This window comes from Lemur catta, chromosome 6 (genome assembly GCF_020740605.2).
Source record: "Lemur catta isolate mLemCat1 chromosome 6, mLemCat1.pri, whole genome shotgun sequence".
Taxonomy (NCBI): Eukaryota; Metazoa; Chordata; class Mammalia; order Primates; family Lemuridae; genus Lemur; species Lemur catta.
The window spans coordinates 5,147,281-5,162,111 of record NC_059133.1 but is presented as its reverse complement, the minus strand read 5'-3'; the positions used below and the strand labels follow the sequence as shown (position 1 = coordinate 5,162,111).

At 48.3% G+C, this 14,831-nt stretch overlaps 1 protein-coding gene across 2 annotated transcripts in view; it reads right to left on the bottom strand.

Moving 5' to 3' along the window:
• The window catches only part of EFCAB6 (EF-hand calcium binding domain 6), a 221,200-nt gene that overhangs the window by 157,594 nt on the left and 48,775 nt on the right, over positions 1-14,831 (bottom strand). For both annotated transcript variants that reach the window (XR_006735936.1, XM_045554715.1), the window contains one exon: positions 2,668-2,804. Coding sequence is in view for 1 of the 2 variants with exons in the window: in XM_045554715.1 (XP_045410671.1) it covers positions 2,668-2,804 (137 nt within the window). In the remaining variant the exon portion in view is untranslated. The remainder of the gene's footprint in view (positions 1-2,667; positions 2,805-14,831) is intronic.

Here is a 14,831-nt window from a genome sequence, read left to right as displayed (position 1 = left end):
TTAGCTAGTCTGCAGCACCAGGAAAATGCCAGCATACTGATGAGAGGCTCATGGCCGCCTTCCGGTTTCCGACGAAAATGTAGCAATCCTTGAAACTGGTATTTTCTCATAGGAGAATCCTGCCCTGTCTTAATTCCCCGGCCATCTGCATTCACAGTACCTGCTGCACCTTCATCGAGGACAGAAAGAATCCCATGGTAATGTTTTCTACAGATAAAATTTCAGAACTGAAGCTTCAGTACTGCCCAAGAATGCAGCAACTCAAAAGGCTTTTTATAAAAAGAAAGGATGGGAGACAGAACCACTCCTAAGACACAACAATCAGGGCCAGTGTCACAGGGACCTGAACTCTGGACAGGAGGATGTACAAGCCTGCAAAGACCCGCAGACAAGTTGGTCACACAGAAGGGCCAAACTTATGGAGAAGGGAATGACCCCAATCGTCCCATAAACCTCTCCTGCATCACCAGCTGGAACTGTGCTTCACTCATCCACTCAGGCAACAGGCTGACCTTTAGTGCTTTGTTTGTTTGTTTGTTTGCCCGTTTGACAAGGCTGCTAATAAATTATTTTGCCTAGATCAAATGCTCTGACCTGCAGAGCAAGGAAGGTAGGGTGGAGTGAGATAGGAAAGGAAAAACAAAACCTGATAGGTTTCAAGGGAGCCCTGATTAAGTATAAAACTTGGTAAATTTTATCTCTGGCCTCTTGTTTTACATAGCCTGGACAGTATTTGCAGCCTAAAAGGAATTATTTATGAAAGAGTACAGGGCATTCATGGAATCTTTGTGATTATGAGGTAGTCACCATGAGATGAGCACCTACTATGTGCAGGTGCATCACAGGCATGTTACGTACATTACCTTGAACTCTCATCCCGGCCCTGCAAGGAGGGCTGCTCAGTTCCCACTTCTTTAAGAGGAAACTGAGTTTCAGAGAGGCCCAGGCACTTCCCCAAGGCCAGAACCAGGGAGGGCAGAGCACAGACTTCACCTCTAGCATGTCTGACTTCAATGCACAGGCCATTTCTACCACACCAAGAGCCAAATGTTGATTTTAAATAGAAAGCTGTTAGATAAAAGAAAGGATTCAAAAATGCATTGTGTTTCCTGCTCAAAAACTAAAAAGGTAAAGTTAATACTGAAGCAGCTTCTTAAGGAAAGAATATATTCTTGAGCTTCAATGGGAAAAGCATTAAAGCAATTGAAGAAATGGTCTCCTTTTGATCTTCTGTGTTTCCTAGTCTAAAGGAAAGCAATTCTATTATGTTAAGTTTCTCAAGCCTTATCATGAAAACGGCATTGTTTTTGAGGCTTAAAAAAAATCTCAAATAAAAATTTGTGGAGTTCTTTATTACTCAATACTTAAGAGATGGGGAAACAGACAGTAACATTTTTTATAGATTTACTAGGTTGGAGACTGCAGTGCCAAACACAAGGTTTATTGTCAAATAAAACACTGTTTTGTTTTTTGATTGCCTGTTTTAGAAGAGCGCTGCCTCTGTTCTATAATTGCGTGCACAAAATTATTTAATTTGTTTTGTTTGGATCTTATTCTGGACATTTTCCCAGCCGGAAAAGATGTAAAAATTAAAACATCTATTATGTCTTTTATATTCTGAGGTGGGTTATAAAGAGAAAAAAGAAGAAGAAAGTATTCAAAAGAGTAGGAAATATCCATTTTCTGAAGTCTGCCTGATTTGCAGCCCCTGCAGCCTCTGCCCTCTAGACTTCCCCACCTCGGGGGCAAACTCCTCAGCTCCACCCCTAGCAACGGCCACACTGTCTTCAGGGGATGAGTAAGGCGTAAGGGGACCCATTTTAATAGCAACTTAGAACTCCAGTGCCACGCTCAGGGTGAAATAATGAAGCTCAGCGCTTTGGTTAATGGCCTGGAGGGTATTAAGAAAAGTGTTTGGGAAAAGGCAGAAGAGGGAATGGACCTTTTGGCTGGGTACTACATAAATTAAGCTGAACTTGGACCATTCTTCTAGCAGCTTTCACTTACAACTCGAGTAGCCACAGAAGCCAGGCATTTGGCTTCTTCTAAATAATCTGGAGTTTACTGGAGGCTCAAAAAACAATGCCCACGTAGGCTTGCGTGCGCTGCCCTTGAAGTCAGGAGCAGGTGGTGGCGGCTTTCAAACGCCATGAAGCAGCTAAATGTTCTGTTGTTCATCACCTCCCTGCTGCGCAGCCCCCCAACCTCAGCAACACAGTCCTCAACGGAAAATTAAGTTTCTGTTATTATATCAGGATGGAGAGCCAACAGGGAGCCCATCAACAAACGAATAAATCCTGAAATTTGTGGTTCCTCTCCTAACCCCAGGCTTTGAGTAAAAATCAACTGTGAACTGAAAATGCGTGGGATGGAGGTTGGGTGCCCAAAAGACAATTGGTGATGGATGACTCACGTAATCTAGATGCACTCAAACCTGAAGGCCTGAGGGCCTGCCAGGATGGTGCTTAGGGAATGAGAACCATTAGCTCTCATTTTTGAGAATTCATGGAGAGCTTCAGGAACACGAGAGAAAGCCCAGTAAGTGGCTCTTTGAAAAAGAAGGCAGGAAGGAGGAGGACGGATGGATCCAATGAACCCAATAGGTCTCATTCAGAAATGGGTTAGAGTGTTGCTGCGTGGCCCCTCACCACGCCTGCGTGTACTTACTTGCTGTATTCTTCATCCTTTAACTTCAAACAGAAGGTCTCCAGAACTCTTCTTAGCTCATGTGGTTGAACCAGTCCAGTCTTGTTAACATCAATGAGCTTAAAGGCTTTGGTAACTGTTTTAATGTTTTTGAAAACCTATGTATAAAAAATGATTCAGGAAAAGTCAAAAGATCTAGTGTTAAAAACCAAATGGTAATAAAAATGTGAAAGTTTCTTAATACTTCTTGTAAAATAAAATGTTTTCAAAGACTCACAGTGGTAGGCATTGCAAAATGACATGTTTATGGAAAAAAAGAACACTTTGCATTTATTGAATGTTTTCAAGGCAATTTTCTCTGTAAATGGTCTTAGCAATTTAAAAAAAAAAAACTCTTTCTGATGTAAAGCAATAAGTCTCATACACAATTCATTCCCTTTTAGGGCTGTATGAAAAATCTTTTTTGTTAATTGATACTTTAAAACTACAGTTTTGGCATAGCTGGACTTGCACAATTTTTATTTTTCACAGCCATATGCAAACTATTTTTACTAGGAGCTGGAAAATATGACTATATTTCAACCCCTCTGAATTTTTTAAGGATATTACAGAAAAGTTTTATAGAGATTTTCTCCAAACTCGGCAAACGCTATTTATCGGGCACACAGACTTGTAAGGCGTTAGGACGGGCCCTGAGCAGATGCAGAGAACACCGAGGGGCTCCCAGGAGCCAAGCCCAGAGCTAGGTAACTGAGTCCTCCCAACTCACCTGGAGGAAGCACCATTTCCCCAATTTTAGACAAGGAAACTGATCACTCCCCGCTTACACTCTACAATGACCTCTGATAGCACAATCATACCCCACATCACAGCCGCCCCCCTAAACTCTTTCCAGCTCACTCCCTTGGGGGCCCAAAGCCTTGACCTTGCCAGGACCACTGCCTCCTTCCACACTCCACTCCTCTCATCACCACTTCCTTCCTAAGCCGCCTACCTGCACCCCTGCACCCCGCCACCCAGGCTCCCCCATACATACTCAGCTCCCCGTTCCCATCCTCTGCCTCCTCTCTCTTGGCAAGACCCCAACCGGAGGTGAATTCAACTCACTGCCCCTTCCAAACCCATCCAAACAGCCTGATGGGGAAGGGGGGAAACGTACCACAGGCACCTCCCAGGCTTCCAGCCAGGCTGTGGTACTGCGTGGTACTCCCATTATGGCCACGTCAACTGCTACACGCCATCACCCTCACGCATGCTCACTTACACACTCACACACACACACTCACATACACCCCATCCCAACAGCCATTCCCGCCTTCTCCACCCTCCTAACCTCCAGTTTCTCATCCCACCTCCTTCCTCTCCACTGACAACCCTGCTTCTTATTTTACAGAGAAAACAGAAGCCACTGTGAGACAATGCTCCCATGCGCCCACACTACCGTCTGCCCAGCTCCATGCTCAGATGAGGTGTCTCTTGTCCTGTTCCAAGAGATGAACCTCTGTGATCCCACCAGGCAGCCAGGTGGGCTGCGCGACCACGGGAGCCTGTTCCTATGGCCACGCAAGAAAATGCTCCCGCACCGTCCATCCTGCTCACTCCGAGGCCACCCTGTTCTGACATACCATCTCTGAACAGAACCCCTCCTTGCCTCTCCTCTTTCTCCCGTCACCTGTTCTCTTGCACAGAAATCCCCTCTCCAGATTGTCACCAATGCATCTCCCTACTCTCCCTCTTAAAATCACCCCCATCACTTTGTCCCCACCACTGCGCAAACACTGTCCTTATCAGGGTGACCAAAGACTTCTACTTCAGCAGACCCAATGGCCGCTTCCCAGTCCTCATCTCGCTGTCCCAGCAGCAGCATTTGACACAGCTGCTGGGCCCTTCTTCCTTCAGGTACCTTTCCTCCTTGGCTTCCAGATCTCTCTCTCTGCTTCTCCTCCAGCCTCTCCAGCATCTTCTTCTCCATCTCCCTCCCTGGCTCCTCTTGTCTCCCCCCTTGAATCCTGAAGCCTTCAGGACTCAGTCCTTGGCTCTGTCTGTCCTCTGGCCACACTTACTCCTCCACAGGTCAGTCCCGTGGCTTCAGTGACCAACTGAAGACTGCCAAATGTCTGCTCAAGCCCTGTGCTCTTCTCTAAGCTCAGGTTAGTATATCCAACTGCCCACTTGACACCCTCCTCGAGGCCCTAACAGACATCTCAGATTTACCATGCCCAAGCTGCTCCACCCACAGTCTGCCACCCTAATAAATGGCAAATCCATCTACCAGATTCCTAGTTTCTCACATCCCATACCCAGTCTAGCAGGACAGCCTAGCAGCACCTCCCTTTAGCACGCCTCCAGAATCCAACTGTGTCTCACCCCTCCGTCCCACACCCCACAGGCCAGTGCAACAGCCTCCCTCTCGGTCCTCCAGTTTCCCCAGCGTACTCCACATAGCAGCCAAGGCATTCTTGTTTAAATGCACATCTGAGCACACCCTCCCCTGTGCACAGCCCGCCAGTGGCTCCCGTGCTGCCCAGAGTAAAAGGTAACGTCTCAGCGAGACCACCAGGCCCCCACCCCACCCCTGACTGGCTCCTGGTGACCCTCTGGCCTTGTCTCCCACCACCCATCCCCACTCAGCGTTTCTGGCCACACCCGATGCTGCTGCTCCTCTTGAGTGTGTGGCTTTCCCTGCCTCAAGGTGCTGGCACTTGCTTTCCTTCTGCCTGGAACATTCTTCCCCAGATGTCCACTGGCTCACTGTCACTTCACTCAGGTCTTGGCCAACTGCCATTGTGTCAGAAAGGCCTTCCTTGACCACCTATATAAATTAGGGCTCCCTACCCCAATACTCTTATCTTCTTCCCAGTCCTCCTCACCAACAATGTCATCCCTGTTTGTCTTTACTGTCTACCCTCCCCTCCCCCACAATGCTGGCTCCCTAAGAGCAGGTTCATTCACTCTTGGTCCCAGGGTCTAGGACAGCATCTGGCACAGTGTGGACGTTCAGTGAATATTTATTTGAATGGATGAATGAATTTGTCTTCTCACCTGCTTGGAAAAAAGCCACACTCTAAGGAAGGCTAGTGGTATGTCTGCAAACACCTCCTCAGATCAGTGGTCCACACTCTCAGGCCACCCTGAATATATTCATCATAATGGCGATATCCAGTATCAGTGTAATAATGATTACAGCAATATGATCTTTGCACAAACATTAACTGAATGAATGAATGTTGGGTGCAAAGCCCTGTGTTAAATTCTCTACAAACCTCCCAACTAGAGAACAACTAACAACTAGAGAACGCTGGCTAACCTGACCTCAGTATCTGAAACTGGGAGAATCGAGAGAAGACAAGAGGGCCCGGTGCCAGCTGGAGCAGAGCCGGTGTCCGTGCCTCCGTCCGCAGCGCCATCGCTTTGTCTAAAAGAGGGAGCCCTCGCCTCTATGAGCACTCGGTCCCGTGGCCAAATAAAAATCTCAGCACCTCATCTGCTGTCAAATCTCGATTCACCTCTTTTGGTAAAAAGGAGGACATGAGGCGATGCGCTTTTTTAAAAACCCAGAGCAACCCATATGGATCTCCAGCGTGGAAAGCCAGGAAGCAGCGAGCCTGGCACAGAACTCACACCCACCAGAGGTACGTCTCCAAGTTTCTTATCATTTGTCAGACTGAAGTTTGGCAAGGTCTGAAGAATTGAGCTGCAGATGGTGAGGCTTATCAAAGGCAACAAAGTTAGGGTGTGGTGTGCAAGACTTGTCCAGCACATGGTAGGAAAGAAGGAAAAAGTACGAAGGAATAAAATGGCTTAAGGCCCCCAACAATAGTGACCAGGCCCCATCCCACCCCGTTTCCCTGCCCTGCCATGGCCTCTGGGCCCCAGCCACACACAACTATTTAGAATTCGCAAGCACATGAGGGGCTCTTCTCACATGCTGAAAAGCCTGCAAGGCCATGGCCTGACCTCTACCTTACCACCTGGGGAGACTCTGCCCCAGCTGCAGGGCCTGCTCACACTTCATGACTCCCTCCCTCATCCCTTTCCGGCCACTTGCTTCATTTTTCTCAGCATTCATCAACACCTGGACCATTTCATATTTATTTCTGTATCTGTTTATTGTCTTTCTTCCTCCATTGAAATGCAAACTCCAGGAGCAGGGACTTGCCCTTGTTTGCTGCCCCTAAATATGTGCAGAGTGCTGCCGCCCTCAGCCCTGGGGCAGGAGGTGGCACTTCTCCTCTGGCTTTCCTAATGACCCTCCCATCCAGTGGCTGGATCCCCAAGTCCATCTTGACACCTTGGCTTATTCCTGCCTGATCTTGGTAACCAGCTCCCTCCCCTGGGTTGGGGCACCTGCCCACTCCCTGCCTGTCTCTGCTGTCTAGCCATTTCTTTCCCACCCTTCAAATCCCCACCTCGTCAGGGAGGAGTGCTCAGAGAGCCAAATCTGCCGAGAGAGGGTAGAACTGGAGCATAGTTAACAAAAGGAGAAGCCACTGCTGCTTCTTCCTCCCTCCAAATCCAGCACGCTTCTCAGAACAGAGCATTCCTCTTGCCCTCATCATTGCCCAAAGAGATCAGCCAGAGAAACTCGATCTCCTAGCCTGACTTCATTACCCATTGTACCCCAACCCCCCTGTACCCTGGGCCCCCCACTGCACCCCCGCTGCCTCCCCCCAGCACCTAACTCCCTGTATTCCAGGTGCGGGCACACCACCACCCACCACCTGATTGTGTGCACCTGCAAGCTAAGAATGGCTTTAATATTTTTAAATGGTTGAAAACAAGCAAAAGAAGACTAATATTTCATGACATGTGAAAGTTATGTGAATTTCAAATTTCAGTATCTATAAATAAATTTTAGTGGGACACATTCATGCCCATTCATTCATTTACATATTGTCTAGGGCTGCTTTCCCCGACAGCCCAGTGGAATGGTTGGGCAGATATTCACTCTCAGCCCTTCACAAAATAAGTTCACCTAGCCGTGTTCCACTCTCCCACACTCCCCTTGCTTACATCCAAGTGGGTGAAGAAGTTTCAGGGGAGCTTTCTGTGCACAAACACAAGAAAAAGCGCTGAGGATTTTTAAAGAAAACCAAAACAAGAGCTAGTTCTGGCTTTAAATTAAAGGCTCAGAAGCCTGGAACTGGGCCTGCGGCTTTCTGAAAAACCTGTCCCACAGAGTTCCCCTCCCAACCCTCTTCCCCACCCCTGCCATGCTTTCCCCACCCTTGTGTAGTCCATGTCCAGCTGAGCTACTTCTAGCCCAGCTTGCTGAGCACTGCTCTGGGCTGCCTGCTAGGGTGTGCCCCCACCTCCCCCCCCAGTATCCTACCACACTCCAGCACCCCACCGCACCCTGAGCCCCCACTACACCCCAGCACCCCATCACACCCAGATACCCCACTGCACTCTGATTCCCCTCTCCTACCTTGGCCCCCTCCATCCTGTCTGGCCCCATTGTACACTGACCGCCTGCACCCTGGGCCCCCCACCGTACCCCCACTGCCTCCCCCCCAGCACCTCAGTCCTCTCAGCACCCAGCCTGGCCCTACCCACCTCCACCTCCCCCATGACACTCCGCCCCACTCCACTGCACCCCCAGCCCAGCCCCGCATTGCAGCACTGTGGACCCTGATAGCAGGGCAGTATGTGACCTTCTCGGTGTCCTTAGGGCCCAGGTCTGGTAGAGGCTGGGCCAAGCAGTGTAAGGAGGGAACCATGAGGACGGCCTAAAACTCCCAGGCACTCCAGTCCAGGGAGCGAGGCTGGGGAAGGGCAGGGCGGAAAGCTTCAAGTCCTGAAGTGTGGCTTCATAAACCAAAACCCCTTACCTAACAATTAAGGCAAAGAAACGAAGACATTTCACACTGAAGCAAAATAAAAGAATGAAGTTATTGCTAAAAATAAAAATAATAAATTTGTTTAAAAAAATAGGAGTGAAATTTAAATTAAAATATTTTTCTAAAACAGATTTGGGTGAATTTACAAAGGGCAGAATCACAAATGTTACTACAAGAAGCAAAGTAGGTCTGACCTTGAAGATTAAAGCGAGGGAGTGGAGAAAATAAACACCTTTTCCCAGGCGAGGTGGTTTGCCCCAGCGAAAAGCACAGAAAACTGCTCTGGGCTGGAGCTACCCCACTGGACAATCCCAAAATCGCCTCTCTCCCTCCTTCTCCACAAGGGACCTGAAGGGCAGAATAGTGCCGTGACTCGTTACTGGCTCTGAAATGAGGCCTCCAATCCCAGCTCCACACCTATTATCCAGGTAACCTGAGTGAAGCAATCTGATTCCTCCAAACTTCAGTCTCCTCATCTGTGAAATGGAAATGAACAAGGCACTGTACAGGTGTGTGGTTAACATGAAATGAGCTCGTGTGCAGATGCCTCACACATGGAACACATTCAGTAAATGGTGGTGTGATGAGAATTGCTGACTGGGATCAATGACTGAGGACAGAGTTCCAGATAACCAAATGACCACACACCCTTGTCAGGGAATATTAAGTGGTTGAACTGGCATTATTCTCCCCAACCCCAGTCCCTCCTTCCCTGCCTCCACTACCCCACTACCCCACTACCCAGCCTAAGATAACAGAAGACTAGAGAGGGAAGGCAGTCTTGAATAGGCACAAGTCCAGGTCTGAGAATAGGGCTTGAATCAATGAATAATTGTTGAATAGGCAGATGGATGGATGATGGATGATGGATGGATAGGGGATGGATGGATGGACGATGGATGGATAGATGAGTGGGTGGATGGATGGATGGACGATGGATGGATAGATGAGTGGGTGGATGGATGGATGGATGGAAGAATGGATGGATGATGGGTGGATGGATGGATGACAGATGGGTGATGAATGGATGGATGATGGGTAGATAGATGAGTGGGTGGACGGATGGATGGATGGATGGGTAGGTGGGTGGGGTGATTGCAGCATTCATGGAAGAAGCTTTGGTAAGCCAAGGAAATCCTTGTACAGCCAGGACAGGTATCTGCAAGAAGGGCAGATAGGCATCTCATGTCCTGGTAGATTCAGTGATCTGCTCTGCATCTTCCTGGGTAGAGGAACAGAGAATTGTATAGAGAGCAGAGCATGGCAGGAGGATCAGATTAATGCAGCCAGAACACCTACTGTTGGCATGGATAGAATGTGTGAATTTTCCACGGGGTTGAGAGGCTATCAAGAAAGGTAGCAAGCTTGAGCTATCCTGCTCCCAAGGGGCTGCTCCTCAGGTGATGGGATCTGAGCAGCAAAGGATGTGAGGTGGACCACCAGAAGCTGGAGCTGAGGACCTCCTCAGAGGGGGTTGTCAGAGCTGATCCCCCTCATCAGGAAACCATACAGTTTAGGGCCCCCCAAAGCACTGTCCTATTTACTCCATGTGCCCCACGAGAGAGCAGCCTTTACATATTGTCCAAAAAGGACACCAGCCAAAGGAGAGAGAGACATGCTCATCACAGACCCCAGGATCTGCAGGAAAGAGGAAGCAGAGAGAGGAAGAGAAGGCCCAGCAAGTGAGCAGGCTGTGCCCCTTCCCACCGCAGGGCCCTCGAGCTGGGAGGAGCAGGGAGAAGAAGGGCATGTGGAACCAGCTCTGACCTTGAGACTTAAACCCAACTTACCTGCACTGGACTTGTTTATACCTCAGTGTGACCAGAGAGCCATGAGATCTGCCTAAGATATCCTTAAGGGATGAAAAAGGAAGATTCACCAGTCCCTGTCTGAGAACAGCGAGAGGAGAAAAATCAAACTGCTTCATATTTGTACCCCACTGAGTTCAGATGGTTCAATAAACAGCGAACGGTGGATGCTATTATTACTCTATACTTCTTTGTTTAAAATTCTTTTTATAGCACTTTGAGCTCCAGGAAGGAAAACTGTGAACCCAAATAAATATGACCACCCAGGCTTTAAAGGAAGTGAGAAAAGGCCTAATGTTTCCTCTCTGAAGCCCAGAATCCCCACTCAGCCTGCAAAATAATCCCTCTGGAGGCCTGGCTCAGATGCGGGAGCAGGGGAAGCTACTTCATGCCCGAGTGTAACCTGCAAACAAACTTAGACCTTTTACAAGTTTATTCTTATTGCCTGCCCCCGCCAGCTGTTTTCTGGTCAGCTCCTCACCCAATCACCCACTGCTTCTTTTTCCTGCCTGCTTCCTAAGGGAAAGGGGCCAGGAACCAGGAACCGCAGCCCCCACCCCACGGCTGCAGACTGAGCCCCAAGGGGAGGGGGCTGTAGGCAGCCCCCCGTCTTGGCTCTGCAGCAAACGGAGGGGGTCAGCACCCACGGCTGTCAGTCTGGCACCTCTCTGTCTCCACTGCTAAATTCATTTTAAATTTAAGAAGTAAAAATTTTAAATGAAACCATGTAAAAGGATTTCTCTTACAATAAACACATCAATGCTCATTTTCCTTATTATTCTACTTTTGGCTATTTTGTATAAAATCTTTAATTAAAGTTTTTCTTTGAAATTGTCATTATCAACCCAGAAGAAAGCAAGAGGAAGAAAGAACAACACAGCTGTGCAGATACGCAGCACTATTCAGGACTAAATGAACTGGAACGGAATCAGTAGCTTGACTGTTATGTTCTTAGCGTTGGCTCTGTATTCTCAATAGCACAGTCTAACTTGTCACTTTATATCGATTCCATCTGTTTACACTCTGCAGAGTATTGGCTTCCCACCGTGAACATTTCCTATTTACCAGCTGGTAGAGATGAGCCAAACCAGATAGGAAAAAATTAGACTGCATTCAAACCTCATAAACACAAACTTTCAACTCTGGGACACGTGGGCAGAGCGGGGACTGGCATCGCTCACCTTTAACAAAGGCTTCCCTTCCCTGCCTCCGGGCTGACACACTCTCTCACTGCTGTGGCAGTTGCCTCCACAGGCCAAGGACTATGCACTTACTTACTGAACATATGTATACCCTGCCTTTACCAAAAATTGAACAAGCTCACATAAAAAGACATCCAAATGAGATCCACAAGAATGGAGAAAAGAAAGCTGACCAAAAAAATTGCTAAAGAAACCTAAAAGTCACAGTGACTATGATGGAGCAAAAATCTGATCTTCAGTCTCCTTGCAGCCAAGGTGAAGAGGGAAACTTGCAGTGGTTATATACTCCACAAGCGATGCAAACCTTCCCCCACATTTGCTTTCCATTTTTAAAATGCTTACCTGCAATGTATAGCTTAGAGACATAGAGACATACCAGGAAACTCTAGCTACCCATTGAACTTACAACACAGCTATGAAAAGTAGCCCCAAGTCTATACACTGAAGGTCTTAAAAACGGTGCCAGATTGATAAGAAATATTTTTTCTCTTTTCTTTCTTTCTTACCCAGCCCACACTCATAGGATGGGAGCTCCCTTGCAGGTACCACAGGCCAAGAATACTGGAACCCCTAGGACTCCACCCTAGCTCACTCCTAGGACAGAGCTACACACCAGGAGAAGCAAGCCGAGAAGATCAGGGGCTACCATCCCTACCTAGCACCGCACTACTTGTTTGGACATCCTAGGTGAGGATCCTGCTTTGAGAAAGGTAGGCAGATCGAGGAGGATTGCTCGGGTTAAGTGAAAAGTTCCCCAGGCTGGGCCAATGCTGGGTACTGCCACATTGCTACAGCACTTAGCCAAGATCCCAGCCAGCCACAGACCACCTAACATTAAGAACTAGACCAGAATCGCATTTCAGAGTAGAAAAGGACCTGTCTGCCATTTCTCCCAGCATTTCCCAAAACGGCGTTCCTCCAAACACAAGTTCCTCTGGATCTTAACTAGAACTAACCAATAAATGCGCAGGAAGGCTGGCTTCAGCAACATTAAATAGATTTCTGTACAGTGGCCTCCTCTGAGCCTCTACTGTGCTAACTGTGAATCCTCAAGGACCAGGGAACAGCACTGGAGGAGCTGGGGTGAACTCTAGAGGACCCTAATCAGCAGGACCTAGAGATGCACTGGGTGTAGAGGATGATGGAAAGGAAAGTCAAAGTGGTGCCCAGTTTCTGGCTTGCTGACCTGAGTGGATGAGACCAAGAATGCAGGATCTGGCACAGGTTTGGGAGGAAGCTCCTAAGTCCACTCAGTGTACACTGAGTGGGAAGTGCCTACATCCTCTCCCTTCACCCCTGTAGACATCTTTCCTCCTCAAAAATTGACCCAGTTCATGGAGAAACACCCACCCTCTTCCTTCCTGGCTTCCTTCTTCTGTTCACTCATTAATGCCAAGACTTAATGAGCCGCTGGTATGTGTAAACCATCTGGAGTCCAACCCTTCCTCCAAGGCCAGGCTCAAACTGAACACCCTCCATGGGCATGGGCATCCCAGTAGCCAGTAGGGGTGACCTCCTCTTATAAACTCTTAGGGAGTTTACTGTCCACATCACTCAACTGACTTCCAGCAAGAGCAACTCACATTGCTTTATCCCCTAAATCCTCCTGGTCAAGGTGATACGCCAACCAACAAATCCATTTTTAAACCATTGTAATGTGCGGCTTATGTTTGTTGTGTTCCCACTGAGGATGAAGATCAGATCCTAGTCTTTGTATCCCCAGTAACCACATGGTGTCCTCCCTGCCACCAGCATGTGCTCAACAGATGCAGGCTGGTGACGAGGATAAGAGGGTAACCGAGGACATCAGAGCCTCATAATAAGTAGCCCTGACTCCAGTTGCACTCCCAGAAAACTGACCCATTAGGCTGCTGACAACCAGCTCCAAAATACCCCCTTCTCACATCAGAACCTCCTTATCAGAAACCTTCCATCATCCTCCTCCCCACCATGCCTTGGGGTCCAAACCCAGCCTTCAAATACTTCTATCTTTTTGTCCAGCCTACCTTTCAAAACTGATCTGTCCCAACCTACATTGAGAAACAGAACTTTCCACAGAACAGTCCCAGACTTGTCTCCTCACTGTGCCCTGGCCACATCTCCACTGCCCCCACCTCCAGGTCCTTTTCTCATGCCAGGTTGCAATTCTGAAAGCTGTCCCCACATCACTTCCCCTATTCCATTCTTAGCACACATTGAAACCCTGTCCATGGTCCAAAGCCAAGCTCCACTCTCACCTTTCTCATCAAATTGTTCCAAGTACCATGAACTTTTCTACAAAACTTTATTTATTCATACAATAAATATTTACTAAGTACATATCAGGTGCCAGGATCTGTTCAAGGCACTGAAGTACAGCAGAGAGCAAGATAGAGAAGATGCCTGCTCACACAGGACACGTATCCTAGCCATGAGCAAGTAAACAAACAAAATTTCGGAGTGTTCTAAGTGTTAAGGAAAATATACAATGTTAGATGGGGTAGTCAAAAAGCATCTCTCAGGAGAGATCTCTCCCACAGAGCTCTGTAAGCCAGGATGTTGAACTGAAGTTCACTCAACATGCAATCAAAGCCATGAGCCATCTTCACCAGAGGAGTCTGACGAGATCTACCTTAGGTTTTGAACAGATAACTCTAGCTACGTGTGGAATACAGACTTTAAGGGGCAAGAGAGGCAACAGGAAATCAGCTAAGGGATCATCAACCAAGCACAGGCCACAGACGACCGTGGCTTAGGCTATAACGGTGGCAGCGGGCAGGAGTAGCTGGTTCAGGATCTAGTTCAGGATCCAGCAGAGGGGACTTGCTGCAGGGCTGGGTATGGGAGCGGCGCTGGTAAGGGAAAGAGGCGTGAGGCCAGTCCTCAGTTTCTGCTTGAATGAACGGCGCGTGGTGGGAACAGTCACTAACCCCGGGGGAGGGGTAGGGAGGATGGCTTCCTGGGGTGGGGGAGGACAGTCAGAAGTTATGCTTTGCCCTGTGGACCCTGGTGAGTCGGGGGCCCTAGAGGAGAGGTCAGTGTGGGCATGATGAGCACAGAGGCCTCACCCTTTCCCTCTGTAGCAGTAAAGCACAGACGCCCGCACGATCATTTCACCTTCCATGTGAGAACTCGTTTGTCTCATGTCCTTCAAATGCAGACTCCTAATTTTTCTGAGTCACTTATACGGGCCCAACACTTTGGCGAGTTCATTTTACATTCATCCTCACATCGATCCCCAACAACATTAGAAAACATTGCAATATTGTTTCCCCATTTCAGAGACTCAGAAAGTCTCGAGAGAGACTAGCTCCCCTGGGGTCACTCAGAGAGTAAGCCTTGGTGCTCGGACACAC